Source organism: Sminthopsis crassicaudata, chromosome 3 (genome assembly GCF_048593235.1).
Source record: "Sminthopsis crassicaudata isolate SCR6 chromosome 3, ASM4859323v1, whole genome shotgun sequence".
Taxonomy (NCBI): domain Eukaryota; kingdom Metazoa; phylum Chordata; class Mammalia; order Dasyuromorphia; family Dasyuridae; genus Sminthopsis; species Sminthopsis crassicaudata.
Genome location: NC_133619.1, coordinates 598,859,620 through 598,884,059, shown reverse-complemented (window position 1 = coordinate 598,884,059; position 24,440 = coordinate 598,859,620). Strand labels below are relative to the sequence as shown.

At 51.0% G+C, this 24,440-nt stretch overlaps 1 protein-coding gene across 7 annotated transcripts in view; it reads left to right on the top strand.

The window, feature by feature from the left end:
* The window catches only part of ZNF362 (zinc finger protein 362), a 33,391-nt gene extending 18,914 nt beyond the window's left edge, over positions 1-14,477 (top strand). For 6 of the 7 annotated variants that reach the window (XM_074305517.1, XM_074305523.1, XM_074305519.1 and 3 more), the window contains 7 exons: positions 3,549-3,612; positions 4,032-4,278; positions 4,360-4,681; positions 7,563-7,787; positions 11,140-11,218; positions 11,332-11,490; positions 11,944-14,477. In XM_074305517.1, the coding sequence (XP_074161618.1) occupies positions 3,549-3,612; positions 4,032-4,278; positions 4,360-4,681; positions 7,563-7,787; positions 11,140-11,218; positions 11,332-11,490; positions 11,944-12,060 (1,213 nt within the window). In that variant the 3' untranslated portion in view covers positions 12,061-14,477. Of the gene's footprint in view, positions 1-1,993; positions 2,092-3,548; positions 3,613-4,031; positions 4,279-4,359; positions 4,682-7,562; positions 7,788-11,139; positions 11,219-11,331; positions 11,491-11,943 lie in introns of those variants that run through there. The other variant, XM_074305524.1, reaches the window with a different exon arrangement.
* Positions 14,478-24,440: the final 9,963 nt, after the last annotated feature.

Here is a 24,440-nt window from a genome sequence, read left to right as displayed (position 1 = left end):
GACCACCTCGTTTGACCCCCTCTGTTTCATAGCTGAGGAGACTGAGACCTAGACTCCCACAGGTGATAGATGGTTGGGGAGGGCAGTCCTGGGCTGCCTGGGACAGAAGCGGGGACTGTCGGGGAGCCCAAAGGAGAGGGATGACCAGGGGCCCATGGGACTATTGGGAAAATAGAGAAGGGTGGTGGTGGAAGAACACTGACCCCTCGAGACCTGGGTTCGAATTTTACTGGCTCTGTGCCCATAGACACTATGTTTGACTTCTCTGGGCCTCAGGGTTTTAGGGGTTTTGTCTTATTTGTTGGTTTGTTAGATTCCTGGTCTAGGGCTGAGAAACACCATCTAGCCACCCAAACTGGGGTCCCAAGTCTTACCCAAGGTCCCCTGGATAGTCTGCGGCAGCCTGGAGTCCGGAGCCAATGTTGGGTCTTCCAAATGTCCTTCTGCTCTGGCACTTCAGGACTCAGGGTGGGAAGGGGTATTGAGCCTTGGGGGATTCTGGAGGGCCCTGCCTCCACATGGAGGGTGAGTGGGAGGGTGCCAGTGTCCCCCCAGGAAGTCTGCCTTAGTGTCAGCTCCTCAAGGCCGGGGCCCTCTCTTGCTGCATGGAGCCCGTGTATGCATAGCCTGGCACATAGGAGGTGCTGAATATACATTCCTTGATTTATTCTGTGAGAATTTATTATGTGCCTACTGGGTGCCAGGAACCGTTTTGGGTGCTCGGGAAGGATCTAGAGGGAGAGAGGACCTCTGTTGCTTCCCAAGGGCTCCGTTCGGTGGACGTTTATCGACCACCTGCAGCGTGTGGCTAATGACACAGCTTGAACATGATTGGAAGTAGCGGGAAGTCAGGGAGATGAAGGAGGGGAGGAAAGGCAGAGCGCCACACCCCGCCCCCCAGCTTCCCTGGGGCTGCCCCTGGTTTTCCTTGGTGACCTATGGCCTCTGCCAAAGCTCTGGGTGATCTCTCAGCCCTGGCGCAGCCCTCCGCTGCTCACCTCCATTTTCTGTCTGGCACGTGGACTCGGTTATGAAATATGGGGTTTCTCATGGCCTACCAGGGTCCTCCTCTGCCATGCTGTAGCCAGCTGCCCCCCTGGGCTGAGTCCTAGTGCTCCTCTGATCCCCACAATTTCTTATGTTCTGTTTCCTGCTTCTGGGTCCCAGACACCCAGCACCCAACGGTGTGCCCAATTCCTGCCAGGCTCAGGCTGAGAGGAGGCGGCTCTGGCCCAGAACATCAGGGCTTCCTCTCACTGGGAAGGGGAGGGGCTCCCCCGTGGAGCCTCCACTGACTGGGTCACTGAGGGGCAGTCCCAGAGTGGGAGGCCCAGCTTGGAAAGCTGGCTTTCCTCCTTCCAGCTTCCTACCTGCCCGATTCCAAAACCATTCTGTCTTACCTCTGACACTCTGCACAGATAAGCAAAACAGGTGTGATTCCTATCCCCACTTAACAGCTGGGGAAACTGAGGCCCAGAGAGGAGAAGGGACTTGTGGGAAGTTTTAAGGCCTGAGTTCCAAACCTGGCCTTGCTGTGATGGTGGGAGGTTAGGCCAGCTATCCCACTCCAGGTCATTCCTTTTTTTTTTTTTTAATTAATTTCATAATTATACATTTTTTTAACAGTATATGTGCATGAGTAATTTTTTTATAACATTCCAGGTCATTCCTAAGGTCACAAGAGATATCAGGAGAGCTGGGTCTGGTCTCAGGGCTCCTCCCAGCCTGGTGCTCCTCCCCCAGGGGGCACCTTTCCTGCTGGGCCTGGTCTTAGGGTTCCTACCAGCCTAGGACTCTTCCTGACCAGAGCTCCTCCTGGGAGCACCTTGCTTGTTCGGTCTGCTTTCAGGGCTCCTCCCTGCCTGGGGTTCCTCCCAGCCTGGGGGCTCCTCCTGGCAGCACTTGCCTGCTGGGTCTGCTTTCAGGGCTCCTGGCCTGGGGTTCCTCCCTGCTTGGGGCTCCTCCCCGCCTGAGGCTCTCCTCCTGAACTACCCTGCCTGTGTCTGTACCTCATCTCTCAGCCGGCCTGCTGGCTGCTCCCTGGCATCGTCACTCTGCCCACACAGTCTGGGGTGCAGCAGAAGGCACTTGGTGAGCTCTGCCATCCCTCGCTTACCTTTCAGTTGGGCTTTTATTTTAAAAATCCTCCTGGAGAGCCCGTGAGAAAGCCTTGGGCGAGAGCCAGCCCTGAGCAGGGGGTGCGGAGCCTGCTGTGTGGCGCCCTTGGGGGGAACCACCCTGGACTCTGAGCCCGCTGCCTCCTTGGGAGAAGCCCACAGGCCTCCCGGAGCCCCAGTCTCCTCCTCTGTCCAGTGAGAGGGTCAGGCAGGAGATCTTTAAGGAAGACCCCCTGCAGTTCTAATAGAACGTGCTCCCCACCCCTTTCAGCTCCTAACTTTCTGCCTTCCAACACTTTTACTCTAACATATTCTGCTCCCTTGTTTTGGACTCTTGTGTGTTCCAGCATCCTCTGGCCCTTGCACATTCCAGTGTCCTGTGCTCTGAGCCCCGTCCAGGCCTGGCACTCAGGAGCCCACGGTTCCTCTGTCACATCTTGCCTCATACTGTGGGTGGGCGTCCCCTCTGCCCAGCACCAAAAGCTCCATGAGGCCAGGAGGGTCCTCATAACTCCCTTTCCCTGCTCAGGCTCCAGCCAGACGTAAGCTCTTCCCGCCCACCCCCAGGGCCGAGCAGCTGAAGCAGGGGGAGGCGTCATTGGGGCTCAGGCTGGGGGCCCAGAGCCACCCTGGCAGAGGATTCATGCTTGAACTTGGCCATCCTGTTGGTCAGGTTCCTGGGGGCAGAAGCCAAAGGGCTTGATCCCTGAGAGGAGGCAAGTGCTGACTATTACAGGCCTAAGGCCAAGCCCAGGCCTGGCTCCGTGGGGCTTTTGGAGGGGGGGGAAGAGAGGGACAGTCTTATCTAGATCTTACCTGAGACAGATGAGGGCTGAGCCCTGAAGGTGACTTTGTAAATGGCCATCTTTAAACAGTGTGTGACATGGTCATTCTTGGAGTCATTCCAAGCACTTAACAGTTCTGTCCCATGTGTGAAGAGGGGTCCCAGGCAGCTCCCGCTGGCCTTGGGGTCAGTCCTGTGCAGGGAACATTCCTGTTCTCCAGGCAGGAGACAGCAAAGGCCCGGAGTTTCTCTGGGGACAGATGGCTGATAGTGACCTTGGTCCTAGAGGATTATTTGGGGAGGGGGGAGGCTAGATATCTCAGAATGCCAGTTCTCTAGCATGGAGATGGCACAGTGGGCGTTCTTGGGGGGCAGAGACGAGGTCAGGAGCGCCTGGGCATCTGTCTTACGCTGAAGGCTCACACTGAGATTGAAAAATGCCCCTCGAGCTGTCCCACCATGCTCCTGGCTCCTGTTCTGGCAGTAGACCCTCTGAGAGGAGCTCCCTCCCTGTCAAGGCAGTTGGAGATCCGTTGTCCTGTGTGCCAGGCTTCCCCCAGGGAACAGGGTGGGGGGTCAGTGATTAAGTGTAACCCTGGACTGGCGGGGAGGGTCCTTTTCTTTTAACAGTCACTCTCTTCTTGCAGGATGGCCGAACCTCGTTTTAACAACCCCTACTTCTGGCCCCCTCCTCCCACCATGCCCAGCCAGGTAAGAAAGAGCTTTTCTCCTCCTCTGACCCCCACCCTCACCCCCGCCCAAGGCAGTTTTGCACTTACCTGGACAGTCTGGGGCATTGGCTGTGGCCTATCAGGAGCAGGGGCTTACCTTGGGGCCAGGGCTGTGGGCCTAGGCTGAAAGATAGTGCAGACAGAACCCCGACCATGGCCTCGGTGGGAACGTATGGCCGCCTTGCTGCTGGACCGAAGGAGCGGGGACTGGCAGGGCAGGATTCTCTACCAGGGGCCATTGAGGAGATGGGGGACAAGAGGGGATTTAGGACAATCCTTGGTGGTCCTGACAGGTCAGGGCTGGGACCGGGAAAGTAGGACACGGAGGCAGTAGCCAGCTGGGGCTGGACTCCGGAGCAATCCCTTTCAGCTCTTTCATCCTCTGTCTCCCCTTTTCAGCTGGACAACTTGGTATTGATCAACAAGATCAAGGAACAACTGATGGCAGAGAAGATCCGGCCCCCACACCTGCCACCCACCTCAGTCTCCTCCCAGCAGCCCCTGCTGGTCCCTCCATCCCCAGCTGAAAGCAGTCAGTCCATCATGTCATTGCCGAAACTGCAGCAGGTGCCGGGACTACACCCGCAGGCTGTGCCCCAGCCTGATGTGGCCCTGCATGCCCGGCCCGCCACCAGTACTGTCACAGGTAAGGGAGAAGCTCGGGAGGGGCCGAGTTCTGGAATCCAGATAGCTGACATCTGAGCTGCACCCCTCTCTCTCCTCTCAGGTCTGGGGCTGTCCTCCAGGGCCCCCGCAGTCAGCACCTCGGAGTCCAGTGCCGGCACAGGGACCAGCACCCCCTCGACACCCACCTCCACCAGCCAGAGCCGCCTCATAGCCTCCTCCCCTACCCTCATCTCAGGGATTACCAGCCCCCCCATCCTGGACTCCATCAAGACAATTCAGGGCCACAGCCTGCTGGGAGCCCCCAAAACAGAGCGGGGCCGCAAGAAGATCAAGGCAGAAAATCCCTCTGGACCCCCTGTCCTCGTGGTGCCGTACCCCATCCTGGCCTCAGGAGAGACTGCCAAAGAGGGGAAGACGTACAGGTGGGAACTGAGCTGCATGCTTGCACCCCCCCCTGCCCTGGCCCTGGGATATGGAGCCCCAGTCCTGTCACTCTGGGCCGCTGGCCCTGCCCTGCCTCCCATTTCTGGGAATGGGTCGAGCTTGTCCCTTTCCTGGGGAAGAAGCTGTCACTGGGGCCTTGAACAGCCAGGCCACTTGGGCAGACGGCAGCAGGGAGTCTGGGACTGAGCCGGCCAGCTGAATCCTGGCTCCTGGGGCTCTGGGAAGAAGGTGACTTAGCCTTCCTCCAGTCATCCCAAGAGAACTCTGCGGATGGGCAGTCACCTCGATGTTCCCAGACTTGGGTCACTTCAGTGTGGAATGACCTTAGAGCAAAGCTCTCCTCCCTCCCCCACACTGTGGGAGGCCTTTGTCCTTTCCCTGGGTGTGAGGCATGTGTCCCACTGTGACTCCTGAAACGATCCTATCCTTCGGGAGGCCTCGGTCCCCTTGGGGGGGGTCCTCCTGAGGACCGGGTCTGGACCCCCTCTCATTGTGAGAGAGGTCTGTGTTCTGTCCCACTTTCCAAGGGTGAGGTCCGCGGACAGCTCTGTCCCGCCTGCCGGAGCCTGGGGTTATTCACCTGCATCTAATCATCCATCGATATCAGCTAGTGGCTCCTCTGAAGAGGAGGAGAGGAGGGTCAGGAAGGGCCACTGGAGTTGGACCGATACAGGCAGAGCTGAGGAGGGCGGGGGCGTTTTCTGGCATGGGAAGGAGCCAACATGAGGACACGGGGTGGAGGAGTTCAAGAGAATCAGCAGATCTCTGAGTACATGGGGGGATGACCTGCCTGAGAGAGGCAAGCAGTGGCTTTCAGGCTCCCAGAGCCAGTGCTGAGGATGAGATACACCCCGAGGAAACGGGTGAAGCGCTTGCCCAGAAACTCTGAGGTCGCCAGTGACCGAGCTCGCATCTGGACTCAGGGCCTCTGATTCCAAGCTGAGCACCTGTACCTCTCTGCCTGGGCAATAGGGAGCCACTGCAGCTTCTTCAGCAAATGAGTGACATGATCAGATTGATATTCTGGTGGCATATACTTTACAGCTCATCCTCACTGCAGCCCTTGGAGACAGATGCTACTATTAGATCTATTTTATAGATGAGAAAACTGAAGCAGACAGAGCAGCCATCAAGTGTCTGAGGCAGGATTTGCATTCAGGTCTTCCTGACTCCAGAACTAGCACTGGCTCTACTACACCACCTATGCTAGGTGTTACAGTATACTATACCTGCCCGTCCTAGCAGCATGGGAACTTGGGGAATGGAGGAGGGAGGTATGCTTAGAGCACTCCTTCAGGAGTTGTAGGGTGAGAGAGCTGCTAGGGAGGTGTGCCCTGGGTTGAACATGGGGGCACCCTGGCAGAACTCGTCATACAGGCTTTGGAAGAGAAATAAGCCCAGCTCGAAACTTCCTGAGTATGCTGGGCTAAGGCCAGGGGAAGTCAAGACCTGCAGGGACCCTCAGAAGCCACTGAGGGCTTGGCTTAAGAGAGAGGTCAGGACTGGACAGGAGGCAGGTGAAGCCAGAATGGGGTGGGAGGCTCAGGCTGGGTTCAGGTCCTGGAGGATGTGAACAACATTAGTAGAAAGGAGTCCTGGGGCTCTGAATGGCGGGTCAGTGACAGTGGCCGGAGAGGAGACAGGGCTGGGTTCTGGCACCCTCTGGATGCCAGCCAGGAGGATGAGGGGGCAGGCATGTGAGTGGAGGGGATACTCTGACCACACTGGATGCTAAGGGAAGTGATCTGGGGCCTGCAGCTTCTGGCCCAGGAAAAAGAGGCACTTAGGAGGGAAGTAGTCCCTTCAGGACAGGTCCTGGCTCCAGGACAGTGGTGGAAGAGTGGTGGGAGCTGGGAGCCAAATGATGCCAAAGGAGGGAAGTGACGGCTTCTCTGGACTGGTCCCAGCCAGACCCCTTCAGAGAATGTTCTAGGAAACCCACAAGCCGGAGTATATCCGGACAGTGAGCGAGAAGGAAATGGGGGGCTTATTCGGGGCAAGAAAAGACTCACTGGCCTCGGTTCTCTGTGGCAGGGTACATGGGGAGTGCCTGACGTTCAGGGGCACGGGGTGGGGTGGCAAGGAACAGAGCTTGTGGAGAGGCAGATTTTAGGCTTGAGCTCTGTAAGTTCTCTGAAGACATCTGGCTAGAAGAGTTTCATGAGTGCTTGGTGAATTAAATCGTTAAATAACCAGAGCCGGCCTGAAGAGTTAGGGATGACCCCCCTCCCTGGCAGTCATCGAGCTGATTTGGGAGTTTTCCTTGTCAGGGGAATGGAGGCGGGGAGGCTTTCGAGGCCCCTCACAACCCTGAGACTTAGTCTGGCTTGGTGGATCAGTCCAGAGAGGTAGGAGGGTGTCTTTGTGGAGGAGGGAAGTTGTGGTGCCTCTGGCCCTCCCTGCAGGGAGAAGCCTCCTTATTTGAAGCTCCTGGGCTTCCAGGTTTGAGGCCTGAGGCCTTCTCAGGTGTGAGGCAGCATCTAGCGCAGAGAACCCTGGTTCTCCCTGAGGAGAACTCCTTCTCCCACCTTTCCTCCAAATGTGGGCCTATCTTCTCTCAGGCCATCGGTAAGCATTTATTAAGCACCAACTACACTCCAGGTACTATGTTTAGCATCAGAATTACAAAAAAAGGCACGGACCAGCCCCTGCTCCCTGCGTCTCCCTCATCAGGATGAACCAGTGCAGGAAAAGCTGGAGAGAAAGCCCCAGGGGGATGCAGAGAGAGCCTGGGCCTCTGGGGGCAGCCACAGAAAATGCCCAGAGATGGGGGGGGCAGGGTCATGGGTCATGGCCGGATAGGGAGGGGCAGACTCCTGGGGGGCTCCTGGGCATGAGGCTTCTTCCTGTGCTCCCCAGGTGTAAGGTCTGCCCCTTGACCTTCTTCACCAAGTCCGAGATGCAGATCCACTCCAAGTCGCACACAGAGGCCAAGCCGCACAAGTGCCCGCACTGCTCCAAGTCCTTTGCCAATGCCTCCTACCTGGCCCAACACCTGCGCATCCACCTGGGTGTCAAGCCCTATCACTGCTCCTACTGTGAGAAATCCTTCCGCCAGCTCTCCCACCTCCAGCAGCACACCAGGTGAGAGGCGGCGGCCAAGGTGGGGAGGAGGGGCCTCTGGGGGGTGGGAGGCAGCCAAGGGGGTCTGGTGCTCAGCCAGGCTTGACCGGGCCAGACATCCAGCTCTGAGTGCAGGCTGAAATCGTGGCCCGGCCACCAGCCATCTACATGCTGGACAGTCTCTGCGATAATGAGGAGGGCTGGACTTCGGCCTTCTCCAGCTCCAGGATGGGGACCCCAGTAACCATCCCTAACCCCGCTCCAGGGAGCCAGACCATTGGTCATTCCTCAGGGGATGTCAGAGCCGGTCCACGGCTCCCGCTGGGCCTGGGGCGGGCAGCCTGAAGGGATGGCGGCTGTGCCCCGCCAGGATGACACACAGGCTCCTTCCCCGAACTGCAGGGCCTGCCTGGGGGCGAGGGAAGACTGCGCCTGTCACATCTTGGGCCCAGGGAGGACAGACAGACAGAAAGAGAAGGAGGGAGACCGAGGGACCCGGGCAAAGAGAGGGCCCGGACGTGTGGCTCGGGAGGAGCAGCCCATGGCGGCTTTGGTGGCCCCCTGGACAGTGGTCCGAGGCTTAGGAAGGAACCCGAAGGCTCTTTGGTCTCCTACTGGACAAGGCCCCAGAGCCCAGAGGAGGGGATTCCCTTGTCCCAGGAGCTGATAGGGCCGCCTGGTCTGAGCCCCACCTCTGCCCCTCAAGGCGGTGCCCGTGGCCTTGCTCCATTCTCGAGACGAGAAATGGAGGCCGGGGAGATGGGATTAGACAGGACTCCCCAGCAGAGGCAGCTCTCCAGGGCTGCCGGGCACAGGGTGCGGACCTGCACTGGCAGCGGGAGTTGCTGGCTCAGGAAAGTTCTATGTTGATGAAATCACAGGCCCCGGCCCTCTCCCAGTAGAAGTCAGATTGCTCCCGCCTCCACTCCCAGTGCGCCTTCCCCAACAGCCTCCCCGCCTCAGGCTGGGATCCGGCCTCTTCTTCCTAGTCCTGGCTGCCTCCCAGGCCCCGGCAGGTGGGCTGGTCTGAGAGCCCGGCCCAGAGCCCCTGCCCCACCCAGTTGTCCTCCGTCCCAGGAGCCAGAGCGAGGCTCGCTGCCCGGGTGGGGGAGTGAGGGAATCAAGGCTCCCCAGTAATGACAGCTAACATTATACTGTGCTCGCAATGTGGGAGAACTCTGCTAAGCACTTTACAAATATCTCATCTGAACAACCTCGGGAGGCGCATGCTCTAGTTACCCCCCGTTACCGATAGGGATATGGAGGCAGAGGCCAAATGATTTGCCCGCAGTCAAACTATGAGTAAGTATCTGAGGCTGGATTTGAACTCAGCTCTTCTCAGCTTTCAGGCCGAGCCCTATAACCATGGCAGCCTCCCTTGTGGCTGGTGCCCCAGGGCAGGGCCGGGCAGTGGGACGGGCTCAAGCTGCCTGAGTCTCCCGACCAGCTCACACTGCCTAAGGTCTGGCTGTGGCTCCTGCCCCTGGTCCAGCCCTGTCAGTGGCAGGAGGGGAAACTGAGGCTCGGAGAGCAGAAGGGATCTGGGCAAGCTCAGCAGGAGTAGCTCCGGGGTCTGCTGCCTCTCGGGCCAGGTGTCCCCTTCCTGATTAAGTTACTCTAACCACTGAGGGGCACCCACGCGGGCCTGCGCTCCAGCCAGAGCCTTTGTGGAGCCGGGTGAGCAGAGAGGGGCTGTATGGGAGAGAAGTGTTTGGGAGGGGGAGCCAGCCCGGGGCAGAGAGCTTCGTGGAGCCATGCTGTGGACACCCCAAAGGCAGATGGGGAGTTAGGGCTTCATCCTCTAGGGCGTGCGGAGCCGTGGGCAGTTTGGGGCAAGGGAAGGATATGAGAGGTGGGCTTTAGCAGACCCGAAAGAGTTTGGGGGGCAGGGAGACAGATCGGAAGATTCTGTTGATAGAGGATGAGGGCGTGGACGGGTGGTGTCTGTGACTGAGTGTGTGTCTGAGTGAGTGTGAGTGTAAGTGTGTGTGTCTGAGTGTGTGTGTGTCTGAATGTGAGTGTGTGAGTGACTGTGAGTGTGTGTAAGTGTGTGTGTCTGAGTGTGTGTTTGAGTGTATGTGAGTGAGTGTGTGTCTGAATATGTGTGTGTCTGAGTATGTCTGAGTGTGTGTCTGAGAGTATGAGTGTATGTGAGTGTGTGTGTGTCTGAGTGTATGTGAATGTGTCTGTGTGTGAATGTGACTGAGTGTATGAGTGTGTCTATGTGTGTGACTGAGTGAGTGTCTGAGTGTATGTGAGTGTGTCTGAGTGACTGTGAGTGTGTGTGTGTGTGTCTGAGTGTGTGTTTGAGTGTATGTGAGTGTGTCTGTGTGTGAGTGTGTCTGAGTGTGAGTGTATGTGAGTGTGTGTCTGAGTATGAGTGTGTCTGAGAGTATGAGTGTATGTGAGTGTGTGTGTGTCTGAGTGTATGTGAATGTGTCTGTGTGTGAGTGTGACTGAGTGTATGAGTGTGTCTATGTGTGTGACTGAGTGTGTGAGTGTGACTGAGTGTCTGAGTGTATGTGAGTGTGTCTGTGTGTGAGTGTGACTGAGTGTATGTGAGTGTGTCTGTGTGTGTGACTGAGTGTGAGTGTGTCTGTGTGTGTGACTGAGTGTGAGTGTGTCTGAGTGTGTGTGAATGTGACTGAGTGTATGTGAGTGTGACTGAGTGTATGTGAGTGTGTTTGTGTGTAAGTGTGACTGAGTGTGTGAATGTGACTGAGTGTATGTGAGTGTGTCTGAGTGTGAGTGTGTCTGTGTGTAAGTGTGACTGAGTGTGTGTCTGAGAGTATGAGTGTATGTGAGTGTGTCTGTGTGTGAGTGTGACTGAGTGTGAGTGTGTCACTGAGTGTATGTGAGTGTGTCTGTGTGTGAGTGTGACTGGGTGTATGTGAGTGTGTGACTGAGTGTATGTGAGTGTGTCTGTGTCTGAGTGTGTGTGACTGAGTGTGAGTGTGTCTGAGTGTGTGTGAGTGTGACTGAGTGTATGTGAGTGTGACTGAGTGTATGTGAGTGTGTCTGTGTGTGAGTGTGACTGAGTGTATGTGTGAGTCTGAGTGTATGAGTGTGAATGTGACTGAGTGTATGTGAGTGTGACTGAGTGTATGTGAGTGTCTGTGTGAGTGTGACTGAGTGTATGTGAGTGTGACTGAGTGTATGTGTCTGTGTGAGTGTGACTGAGTGTCTGTGAGTGTGTCACTGAGTGTATGTGAGTGTGTGTGTGACTGAGTGTGAGTGTGTCTGAGTGTGTGTGAATGTGACTGAGTGTATGTGAGTGTGTCTGAGTGTGAGTGTGTGTGAGTGTGTCTGTGTGTGTGTGTCTGAGGCGCAGCCTGCCCTCCCGTGCCTCACTCCCTGCCCTGGGACTTTGCAGAATTCACACTGGAGACAGACCCTACAAGTGCCCACATCCCGGCTGTGAAAAGGCTTTTACCCAGCTCTCCAACCTCCAGGTCAGTGGTCGGCCCTCGGTCCGGGAGAGGGAGGCCGGGGGGCACTGGGGCGGAGGCTGGGGGGGGACTGGGGGGGCCTTTTGTCACTCCGCCTTCCCCCCTCCTCTCCCCAGTCTCACCAGCGACAGCACAATAAAGACAAGCCGTACAAGTGTCCGAACTGTTACCGGGCCTACTCGGACTCGGCCTCCCTGCAGATCCACCTCTCCGCCCACGCCATCAAACACGCCAAGGCCTACTGCTGCAGCATGTGTGGGCGTGCCTACACCTCGGTGAGTGCCCGGGTCGTGGGGGAGGGGCTCAGGAGCTCCCGAGCAGTCCCCGGGAGGAGGGGGCGGGGCACGAGGTGCATCCCTAGAGCTGCCCCCAGCGGGAGGGGAGGGCCGAGGTGCGCCCCCAGAGCCGCGGGTCGTGGGGAGAGGGGGGGCGGGGCACGAAGCCAGCAGGCTGCGGGGTGGAGAGCCGGAACCGGGTCAGGGCAGATGGGGCTCTGCCCAGGGAAACACAAAACCAACGGGTGGCGGCCAAAACCCGAGGGAGCGCCTCCTCAGCCTTCTGCTCCCCAGTCGTCGGGTGAAAATTGCCCCGGGCCTGGGTGCCCGGGAAGGTGCGGTTCTCCAGATGGCCACAGGGTGGCGCCCCGCACACCCCGGGCCGGCCCCCCGGGAAGGAAGGACGGCCCCTGACCATCCCCTCCCCCCGCCCCGGCCTCTCCCCCCCTGCAGGAGACATACTTGATGAAGCACATGTCCAAACACACTGTGGTGGAACATCTGGTCACCCACCATTCACCCCAAAGGACGGAGTCTCCCGGCATCCCCGTGCGGATCTCGCTCATCTGAAGCTAGGCCCCTCCCTCTGCGTGCCCCTCCCCCAGCCTCCGCAGGCAGGGGCACAGAAAGGAAAGCGCTCGGACCCTCCCCCCGCCCAGCCCCGCCCCGGCCACGCCGCTCTCCGCTCCGCGCCGCCCCGAGGGCCGCTGTCCGCCGCCGCCCCCGCCCCTGGAGCTCCCGTTCACTTCAGTCACTGCCGGGGCTTGGAAGCGTCCCCAGGCCGGAGGCCGGCCGGCCGGCGGCAGTGGCCGGGGGGACTCGGACAGTTCGGTGACATCCAAAGACGATTTCAGAGCACTTTGAACCTCTCTCTGTTGGGTTGTCTTTAGTTCGCCCCTCCCCCCCTTTATTGGGTTGGTTTTTCGTTTGTTTTCTTTTCTTTCTACTTCCTTTTAAAAAATAACAACAAAAATATTTATTGGCCAAGAAGTTGGTGCTGCTAAAATGGAAAAATCAAAAGGAAAATTGGACAGACGGACACGGAGAGCCGCAGGGTGGGGCCTCTCACCTGCGGGCGCGCCGGGCGGAGGGGAAGGAGGGGCCAGCGGGTCTCCGAGACCGCGTGGGAATGACGGGCACCGGCGGACTCGGAGGCTGAGCCCAGAGCTGCAGGAGGCTTAGCGGGAGAAGCCCGGAGCGGGGGGAGGGGCCGGACAGCCCGCGGCGCAGATCCCCAGACTCACCTCCTCCCGGGCTCGGCTAGGCCCGGCCTTCCCCGTGCTGGGTGGGCCGCAGTCCCTAGCGCAGGCCTCCGCGGCCCCCACCCAGAGAGGCTTCCCGCGGAGGCGCAGGTCCATGAGTGAGAGGCGCTGTGGGCCCTCCCCGTCCTAGGGAGTAACGTCCAGAAGGGGAGGGCGGGAGGGCCGTGAGCCTCCCCGGGTGCGGAAGCTCGAGGGCCCCGGTGGAAACGCCCCGCCCCCCTCCTGGCCTCTCCTTGCTCTGACAATGGTGCTCCCCGGGTCCCTGCCCCCTTGGGCCCTGTGACTCGAGTCGTGAGTGCCCCAGTCTACCTCCAGTGCTGGCTAGGATGAGAATATTCCTCTACCTCTCCTGACATTCCTGTCTGCTCTGGGACCTGGCCGCGGAGGGAGAGGGGGCGGGCGGAGCGGACCTGGGTCCTCCCTGATCTCCGGCCGCCCACTCACATTTCCTCTCCTGTGTTGGGGACCCCCGAGACCACCTTCCCGAGCTGTGTCCATCCCCCACCCCGGGCTGGGGAGCAGAACCCACCCTGGGAGAGGATTTTGTGTCTTCCACGCTGGGCTGAGGTCAGGGAAGGCGTGGACAGCCAGGCCGAGTCAGGTCCCTGAAAGCTCAGCGATCACGTGGCCGGTGGCCCTGCTGCAAAATGGGGAGCGGACTTTCCCCCCAGCTTCTGGGTCCCCCCACAGGCCCTGAAGAAATCCAGGCCTCGGGACCCCTCAAGTCCCTCTAACCCAGGAGGCTTTGACAGGACAGCTGTGAGGGCCTCAGGCTGTCGGGAACCGGGGGAGGGAAGGACTGGGCCTGGGGGAGGGGGAGCTTGGGTGGCTCCGGGGCCTTGGACGCTTGGTACCTGCCCCAACACAGCCTAAGGCGAGCGAGAGAAGAAGTCTAGGTCACCTCCTCACCCCCCACTGATAACGATGGCACTTATCACCCTGTGCAGAGGCCCAGGCCAGAGAGCCCCTCCACCCCATCCCCCACCTCCATCCCTGCAGGGTCCCTCGGGGGTGGAGGGCCACTGAGGAAAGCAGCCGGTCAGAGGGCCGGTGGCCAGCCCCAGCACCCCCACCCTGATCTGAAAGCCATTCGTGTCTCCCCATGTATATAGGATCCATGTACAGAGCCCGGAGGAGCCCCAACAACCCCCTCACCAGAAAGGAAAAAAAAAAAACCTAGACAAAAAACTCATCTATATCTTCTGTATCTTTTAAGTTCCGTTCTGAATATTAACTGTGTTATTTTTATACACTTTTTAAGCCTTAACAATGTCATTGTTTGACCAGCTGTTTGATGCCCTTTTGGTTCCACGTATTTTTCACTGGGTTCTTTTCCCTTGTTTCTGGCTCTTTGATGTTGTATGATACTCAGTATTGTAGCCTTTTTGTCAGCATGTTAATACCCTGTAAATACGCTCTGACACTCCTGTTAACACCCCCTTTTTCTTTTGTCTATGGAACCTCCAGGCCACCGAATTTAGATCTAGTTCCCTTACTAAGAAAGAAAAGCGGTTCCAGATGTTTGATTCTTTTGTCCACTTTCGGGACCTGGCGTTGCAGGGCCGTCGAGGTGGGACCTCAGAAGGGAAAGTTTGCATTATGTTAAAAAGTAAATTTTTTTAAAAAGCAAAATGTGGGGAAAAAAAACTAATGAAAAAAATTAAAAGCCCTATGCTCTTTGTATTTCTCTGTTGTGAAAAAAATAAAACTGTACTACGACTGGGCGGCCCAGGTGTCCTGGTGTGGTCTCTGGGTGGGTGGCCCGGGTGGGGATGAGTGAGCATTCTCTGGGCTCAGGGACTTTCCAGGCTTGAGGATGTCACAGAAGCAATAATCTAAGGTCCCTGCAGTGACCTCACAGGGCCAGGGTCTAACGCCGAGAGTTCTCACGCAGGGGAAGGGCAGAAGGTGCTGGAGCTGAAGTCAGCAAAGCTAGCTTTGATTTCCCCTGATAGTTGTGGGCAAGTCACGTAAACCTCGGTCTCAGTTTCCTATTAAAAAACTAAGATAATTTTAGCCCCTAATTCATGGTGAGGCTCAGATTAAGGGGTATCTATAGAGTAAATTTTAAAGCATTATCAGAAGTGTCATTCACAGGGCGGGGGCGCCCCCCCTTTGCCGTCACATCCCTTGAATAGGAGTTCATCTTCCTGATTTCCCCAAATCGATTTTCTCAGCCTTGGGAAGGCAGCCTCCCTGAGAGGGAAGAGTTCTCTGGGGAAGTCCCCTAGGCAAGCTTGTAGGTCGTGATCTGGAGCCTGGGGAGACGTCACTGCCAGGATGGGAGAGTGAGCTGTTCTCCTGGGATAGGGAGTGAGGGGCAGCCCTAGTGGCCACAGGAAGGAGGCCCTGAAGAAAGAAGCTTTACCCAGGACTCCAGGGGGAGAGGAGTAAACTTTCTCGTTCAGAAGGGCGCTCAGGACCGAGAGCCTGGCACTAGGGTATCTGCCCTCTCTCCTCAGACCCTCCCAGTGCCACTAGTCCCAAACAGACCCTCCAAGGATTCCGACAGCCACCGCATTTCTAGTCTCAATCAAGCTGGGGAGACAAGCTCTGGATCTGTGGAGCAGCACTGGCCCTGGTGCCAGACCCTCCGGCTGCCTTCTGTGATTTGCTTACTTTTGGTTTTGTTTTTCCAGCACCTAGTACAAGGGGTTAATCAGTATTTGCTGAAATTAAGAAATCAGATTTTTTTTTTTTTTTACCGAGTCCTGTTCTCTAAGATCCGATTTGAACTCTAGTCCTCCTGAATTCAGGGCTGGTGCTCTATCCACTGCGCCACCTAGCTGCCCCTCAACAATTCATGGAAATGATAGGCAAAAAAATAGTATGTGATGAGAGAACAAAACATAAAAACATAATAAAACAATAGCTACTGATTGGCCACAAGAAAACTGTTCTCCTAAGGCCAGATATAAAAGGAGTCCTGGGAAATGTACAGCTTTCCAAGGCACTCCCCATTGCCCCTTCCCTTCAGGTGGGCAAAAGAGGGGCCACTCAATGTACTAAAGAAGGAAGTAAAGGTGAGGGGAGAACGAGCCCTAAGATTGAGGGCACAGGGAATTGACAAGAGTTTGAGTGGACTATGGGACCTTACCTCAAACCTGGGGGTGAAACTTGAGCTATTTGTTGCCAGCAGCCACTTCCATCCTTGTGGGGCTGTAGCTGGTGCATTTCTGAGCAAGGCAAACGCACGGATTCCTTGGCACTCCACCTAGTTAGTCCTGAGCTCCGGAGTCTCTGATCTATGCACTGCAGCTGCTGCTTCTCTGGTACCTCCTCCCCACTCCTCCAGTCCCAGAGCCCCCGGCTGCTCTACTTCTCCTTGGAGTTCCTCTTGAGCTTCTCTGGGTATTTCACTCCCTGCTCCCCTCTGCCTCAGTCCGGACAATAAGGTTCTGGAGACCATCTAAATGATTTACTCAGGATTCCACAGTAAGTAACTGGGGCTGGATTTGAACTCAGATCTTCCTGATTCAAGATCTAGTCTCCTTTCTGCTGAGCCCGTTTGTTATGCTTGGCCCTAGAGGGCAGAATTCAGAGAGATAAGTGGACATTACATTAAAACATATATAGGCTTAATGGAAAGAAAAGATTTCTGATAATTAGTTATAAAAAGTTAAAAAAATAACTTTTATGGAAGTCTTTTACAGAGGTTGAGACTAACTCTTGGTTATTGTGTAGAAGGAATTCTTGTTCAAGTTGAACTAGAGGGCTTCAAGCTTTCTTCCAAACCTGAGTCTGTGATTCTGCACTTCCCTCCCCCATCGCCACTCCTGCACCCCACCCTCATCATCGTGTGTAGCACACATTTGCCATGCCCCTCCACGGCTCACCCCTCTCCCCCATACATCCACATTTACCACACCAGCTTCACGGCTCACCCCTCCCTTCCAGCTCTCCCAAATATTCTACAACCTCAGACCACAGCCCGGCGCCACTTCGCCTCCCCCATCTCCAGGCTCTCCCCCATACCACGGATGTCACATGCACCATAGCTACCCAAACTGCCAGAAGTCCAATCGTCCCACCTGCACGCGACACAGGGTGGCTCCATCACACACAGGGATCTGGCCTGCACCACGTCCAACATCAACCACAAGGGCTCCCACAAACACCGTGGGTCCCCAGGTGAAAGATAATGGCTCTCCCACAAACCACAACCTCCCCCCAAGCCTCTGCTGCCAGAACAGCCCCACACCACAGCTTCCACCAACTGCCTCCTCCCCACCACAGCTCTGGTACACCCACCGCCCCTCATATGCAACATCCCTCTCATTCTGTCCAGTTCTTCCCTCTTCCACACATAGCCACTACTTTAAACTCTTACCACCTCTCTACTGGACCAGCATAAGAAGAATCTCTCTCTTTTCTTTTTTTCTTTCTTTCTTTCTTTCTTTCTTTCTTTCTTTCTTTCTTTCTTTCTTTCTTTCTTTCTTTCTTTCTTTCTTTCTTTCTTTCTTTCTTTCTTTCTTTCTTTCTTTCTTTCTTTCTTTCTTTCTTTCTTTCTTTCTTTCTTTTTCTCTTCCTTCCTTCCTTTCTTTTTTCTCTATCTTTCTTGCTTCCTTCCTTCCTTCCTTCCTTCCTTCCTTCCTTCCTTCCTTCCTTCCTTCCTTCCTTCCTTCCTTCTTTCCTTCCTCTGAGTTCCAAATTAAGAGGCTTCTTTCTAACTGGACTTCTTACCTCAAACTTCTTCCCTCTCCAATCTATCTAAACTCCACTTAGTTGACAAAGTGAATTTATCTACATATTCAGTGTTTTGGTTATATCTATTTAGATGGGGGAAAGAGGAAAGAAGGGAACAAACACTTATTAAAATGCCTGCTGTGTGCCAGGCACTGTGCTAAGCATTTTACAACTATCTCCTTTGATCTTCACAATAACCCTGTGAAGCAGTTGCTATTATAACCTTCCTCATTTTGAAACTGAAGAAATGGAAGCAGATAGAGGTAAGTGACTTCCCCAATGTCACACAGCTACTGTTTGAGGCTGGATTTTAACTCAGATCTTCCTGACTCCAAGTATGGGCCACTGTGCCACCTAATACTACATTTTTAGAATGTTAGCTCCTTGAAAACAAGCATTGGTGGTGGGTTTAAAAAAAAATCCTCAACCTTGGAGGATTCTGGGAAGATAGTGGAGTAGGTTGGTAAATTTCAAGCTCTCCCAATTTTCCCACAAAGAGAACAAATTTGTACATCTGGGCAAACTGGTCAAAAACCAAGAAGACTTAGAGTAGAACTGGGGTACTTCAGATACAACCCAAGAGATCTGAAGAAAGACCCCAGGCGGGATTAACCTGCCTGAAGTGCAACACCTCCAGGCTCCAGGAAACAATTGGGGATCCCTCGAGCTATCTGAGGACAGCTAGAGCCTCAGCAGGAACCACAGAGACTTTCACTTCCGGACTGTTTGAGAAGGGGGGGGTTGAGTCTGTGAAGACAGAGAGAACCTTGGTTTATTGGGGAACTCAGGCTCAGTTGTACTGCTGAGACAAGGCCCTAGCCTAGAAGGAGCAGAAGCAAGGGGGCAGGGGCACTTCAGGCTATGGGCACTTGCAGAAGGGTGGAGTTCTTGGCTTGGGGTTCAGGTCAGAGAGGAGAGCAGAAGGGAAGCTTGAAATACCATCCTCCCACCCACAATTAGAGGTCCTTACACTAATACCTCTTACTAAAAAAAAAATGAACTAGCAAAGAAGAAAGAATCCTACAATTGAAACAAATTATGGGAACAGGGAAGACAGATTCATCTTCAGAGTAGGACATTTAGAGAAAAAAAAAAGCTTCTACTCCAAAGAATAATGTGAAATAGCTCCCTGCCCAGAGATAATTTATAGAACTCAAAAAAGAATTTAAAAATCAAATGAGTGACATTGAGGAAAAACTGAAGGAAAAAAAAACATCCAAGAAAAACAAGATTATGAAAAAAAGTTAATCAATTAGAAAAGAAGGTACAGAGTCTCAAAGATGAAAATAACTCTGAAAATTAAAATCGAGGGGCAGCTAGGTGGCAAAGTGGAGAGAGCACCAGCCCTGGAGTCAGGAGGATCTGAGTTCAATTCTGGTCTCAGATACTTAACACTTCCTAACTGTGTAACCCTGGGCAAGTCATTTAATCCCAATTGCCTCAGCAAATAGCAAAAAAAAAAAAAAAAAAAAAAAAAAAAGGCAAGGGGAAGCCAGCAAGACCAAGAAATAAAAAACAAATTATAAAGAATGAGAAAATAGAACAAAATGTGAAAAATTGTCATGTCCTGGTTAGCTTTCTGGAGGTCTTTGTACCAGCCTTCGTTTCAGCAGAAAAATCACCACGAGAATAGCTGTGATAAAGTCCAAATTCTTTATTTTCTCCTTCACAGTCTGTCTCCTTGCCTGGAAATGTAATGTTCTGGTTAGCTTTCTGGAGGCCTTCGGACGGGGCCTTGGTCTCAGTATAAGAAATGCAGGATAGTAGGCCAGCCACCACGAGGCTGATGAAGATGGAATGCTGTCTTCTGAGTCTGTCCTCTAAGGTCTGACTCTGACCTTAAATACTCTATTACAACTAAATCCATTCATCATACTGAGTATAAGCCGATCATTATATTACTAGGGAACTATTGTTGTAAAATTAAATCAGTCATACTGAACTAGAGAACTTACATGCTAAACTAGATAATCGTTGTCTTATCAATTCCATTGAGTTAACAACTTATAAGAATCCTTGTTTAAAGAACATTTCTCTAGAATTCTGGCCCATTACAAAAAATTGTGAAACATCTTATTTAAAAAAAAAAAAAACAAAACAATACATCTGGAGAACAGATCAAGAAGAGAAAATATTAAAATTGCACTGCCAGAAAGTTGTGAACAAAGAGAACCTTGACACAATAATGCAGGAAATAATCTAAGAATATTGTCTTGGAGTGACAGAACATGAGAGGAAAGTAGAAACAGAAAAAAAAAAATCCACCGATCACCACCTCAAAGAGATCCTTTGTGGAAAACACAGGAATATTATTGCCAAGTTCCCAAACCCCAAGATCAAAGAGCAAATTTTCAAACAAACAAGAATAAAACAAATTAAATATGCCGAAGCTACAATTAGAATTGTACAAGACTTATTAGCAGCTACAATAAAAGACCATAGGTCTTGGAATCATATCTATAGACAAGCAAAAAGAATTGGAGCCAAAAATATCAAATTTAGCAAAATTATCTATAATTTCCAATGAGAAAACACAGGCATTCAACGAACTTGAAAATTTTCAGGATTTTCTATCAACCAAACCTGAATTTAACAGAAAATTTAACATAAAAGAGCCAATATCAAAGAGCAATTTTAAGAACTCAACATGTTTGAACTGTTTAAACATGGACAGATTGTTTATGCTTTTTATACATGGGAAATGTATACTTTAAGTTTAAGATTTACATCAATACTAGGGTAAGCTCAAAAGAAAGATTGGCAGAGTAAAGGTAAAAACAGTAATTATGTTATGCAAATGAGGTACAGAGGAAGAATAGACACAAAAGCATTAGAGGATAGAGGAGGGTTCATAGTTCTGAAAACATTGAGAATGAATTCAATAGGCCACACTACATATATACCATGAAGGGTATAGTAGAGGGGAGGGATGGACAAATGGGGAAGCAATGGGTGAGGGAAGAAGACAAGGGAGGATCCTCTGGTAGGGGGAGAATAAGTAATAGCAAGGCAAGTTATGAAGCAGAATTTAATGAAAGAGTCAGTTGGAATAGGAATAACATGTATGTAAGTGGGGTATGTATGTATGTATATATCTGCATATATCTATATAAATATATCTTTTTTTAACTGTAACTTGCTTGGGGGTGGGGAGGATGAAAGGGAGATATGTGTCTCTATGTGTGTATGTGCATCTATATATCTACATATGTTTATATAAATTATATACATTAATTCATTCTTAATTATAGCCTATTTGAGGGAGGGGAAGGAAAGGAGAAAAAAAAGAGTAAAATAAATAACGTATACTGCTAAGAACCAAAGAACAATTTACAAGGAAGTAAAGAAAAGATTGACACTCATAATATAATCTCTTCTACCAATATATATATATATATATACATATATAATATACTTATATACATGTATATATATTTTTCTTAAATTGGTATTTGTTGTCATATATTTTGAATCCTCTTTGATGTTCTGCTGAGCACATGATAATTTTCTCTATTTTACATTGTTTTTCTATTTTTCTTTTTGCTTACTCTGTTTTTTCAAATAAAATAAATTTGGGGGGAAAATATCCTCTACACTTAACATTGTGCCTGGTAAGTGCTCAATAAATACTTGTTGATGATTAATCGTGTTCCCCCAGAGATGCCAAGAACAGGACAGTCTCTAACTGGCTGCATCCCCAGCAATTGATTGGATTGTGAAAGTGACAGGAGATGCAGACCTAATGTACAGGTTGCAAGGACAGGGACAGAGGAGGAGCCGCTGGCCTCTGCAGACACCAGTACCCTGTTAGCCCGAGCATACGAACCCTTTGAGCGAGGTCCATTTCTTGGCGCTGGGTTTAGTTGGGTTTTTGGCGCAGAGATAGTTGGGTCCACCAACTAGGCCCAAGGTCAGGGCTTTAGAACCAACCCTGCAGATAGCAATGCTGTAACCCCAGAGAGCTGCACCAAGGAGACTCATGGAAAGAGGCAGGAAGCCCATTGCTTGGGAAGCTCCATCCCCTGAGTCCTTAACCAAACAGTTGTGGCTTGGAGGGACAGTGATTGACCACAGAAGCTGGCCAGGAGAAAGGACAAATTCCAGAGAACTGAAAATCCCACATTTCCTGCATGGATGGGAAAGGAGGCTGACCTATGCTAAGCCAGGAACAGATCCTGAGTGCTCTCCTCCCTCCTGGAGGAGACGGCCACAGAGCTAGAGGTGTGCATCTTCATTCTCCAGCTTATCACAAAGAATATATTATTTCATGATAAAAAACAAATTTAAAATGCAGTCTAATCCACAGGGGACAGTGGAGGCAGGAGGGATCCTGTGTCATGGCTTTGGAGTCAGTTCAGCTGTTCTGACCCTTACTACTCATAGGCAAGTTACTAGACCTCAGTTTCACTACCTGTTAAATGGGGATAATGCTGGTACTCCACAATTATTGTAAAATGAATTGGCTTATGCAAAGGGCTTTACAATGCTCAAAGTTCTGTAGAAATGCTAGCTAATATTCTATGGTGGTGGCTGTCAGTCTTTCGTTCTCAAAGAGCCCCATAAGGAATAATTAGAGGTCAACCAATCTTTTTTTTTTTTTTCTTTTCCTTTTTTTTTTAATTAATAATTTTTATTATATATATATATATTTTTTTTATAATATTATCCCTTGTATTCATTTTTCCAAATTATCCCCCCCTCCCTTTATTCCCTCCCCCCGATGACAGGCAATCCCATACATTTTACATGTGTTACAATATAGTCTAGATACAATACATGTGTGTGAATATCTTTTTCTTGTTGCACAATAAACTTTAGATTCCGAAGGTACATGCAACCTGGGCAGACAGATATTAGTGCTAACAATTTACATTCACTTCCCAGTGTTTCTTCTCTGGGTGTAGCTACCTCTGTCCATCATTGATCAACTGGAAGTGAGTTGGTTTTTCTTTATGTTGAAGATTTCCACTTCCATCAGAATACATCCTCATACAGTATTGTTGTTGAAGTGTATAGTGATCTTCTGGTTCTGCTCATTTCACTCAGCATCAGTTGATTTAAGTCTCTCCAAGCCTCTCTGTATTCCTCCTGCTGGTCATTTCTTACAGAGCAATAATATTCCATAACCTTCATATACCATAATTTACCCAACCATTCTCCAACTGATGGACATCCATTCATCTTCCAGTTTCTAGCTACAACAAAAAGAGCTGCCACAAACATTTTGGCACATATTTGTCTCTTTCCGCTCTTTAGTATTTCTTTGGGATATAAGCCCAGTAGTAGCGCTGCTGGGTCAAAGGGTATGCACAGTTTGATAACTTTTTGGGCATAATTTCAGATTGCTCTCCAGAATGGCTGGATCCATTCACAACTCCACCAGCAATGTATTAGTGTCCCAGTTTCCCCACATCCCCTCCAACATTCATCATTATTTGTTCCTGTCATCTTAGCCAATCTGACAGGTGTGTAGTGGTATCTCAGAGTTGTCTTAATTTGCATTTCTCTGATCAGTAGTGATTTGGAACACTCTTTCATGTGAGTGGAAATAGTTTCAATTTCTTCCTCTGAGAATTGTCTGTTCATATCCTTTGACCATTTATCAATTGGAGAATGGTTTGATTTCTTATAAATTAGGGTCAGTTCTCTATATATTTTGGAAATGAGACCTTTGTCAGAACCTTTGTTTTTAAAAATATTTTCCCAATTTGTTACTTCCCTTCTAATCTTGTTTGCATTAGTATTATTTGTACAGAAACTTTTTAGTTTGATGTAATCAAAATCTTCTATTTTGTGATCAATAATGATCTCTAGTTCTCCTCTGGTCATAAATTCCTTCCTCCTCCACAGGTCTGAGAGGTAGATTATCCTCTGTTCCTCTAATCTATTTATCATCTCCCTCTTTATGCCTAAATCATGGACCCATTTTGATTTTATCTTGGTATATGGTGTTAAGTGTGGATCCATATCTAATTTCTGCCATACTAATTTCCAGTTTTCCCAACAGTTTTTTCCGAATAATGAATTTTTATCCCTAATGTTGGAATCTTTGGGTTTGTCAAAGATTAGATTGCTATAGATGTACCCTTTTTTGTCCTTTGTATCTAATCTGTTCCACTGATCTACCGGTCTATTTCTTAGCCAGTACCAAATGGTTTTGGTGACTGCTGCTCTATAATATAGCTTTAGATCAGGTACACTTAGACCACCTTCCTCTGAGTTTTTTTTCATTAGTTCCCTTGCAATTCTCAACCTTTTATTCTTCCATATGAATTTTGTTGTTATTTTTTCTAGGTCATTGAAATAGCTTCTTGGGAGTCTGATTGGTATAGCACTAAATAAATAGATTAGTTTGGGGAGTATTGTCATCTTAATTATATTCGCTCGGCCTATCCAAGAGCACTGAATGTCTTTCCAGTTATTTAAATCTGACTTTATTTTTGTGGCAAGTGTTTCGTAATTTTTCTCATATAATTCCTGACTTTTCTTTGGTAGATGGATTCCCAAATACTTTATACTCTCAACATTTGTTTGGAATGGAATTTCTCTTTGTATCTCTTGCTGTTGCATTTTGTTAGTGATATATAAAAATGCCAAGGATTTATGTGGATTTATTTTGTATCCTGCCACTTTGCTGAAATTTTGAATTATTTCTAGTAGCTTTTTAGCAGAGCCTTTGGGGTTCTCTAAGTATACCATCATGTCATCTGCAAAAAGTGATAGTTTAATTTCCTCATTTCCTACTCTAATTCCTTGAATCTCTTTCTCGGCTCTTATTGCTGAGGCTAGCATTTCTAGTACTATACTGAATAGTAATGGTGATAGTGGGCAACCTTGTTTCACTCCTGATCTTACTGGGAAAGGTTGCAGTTTATTTCTATTGCATATTATGCTTACTGAAGGTCTTAAATATATACTCCTGATTATTCTAAGGAATAGTCCATTTATTCCTATACTCTCAAGAGTTTTTAAGAGGTCAACCAATCAAAAGAAGAAGAAAGA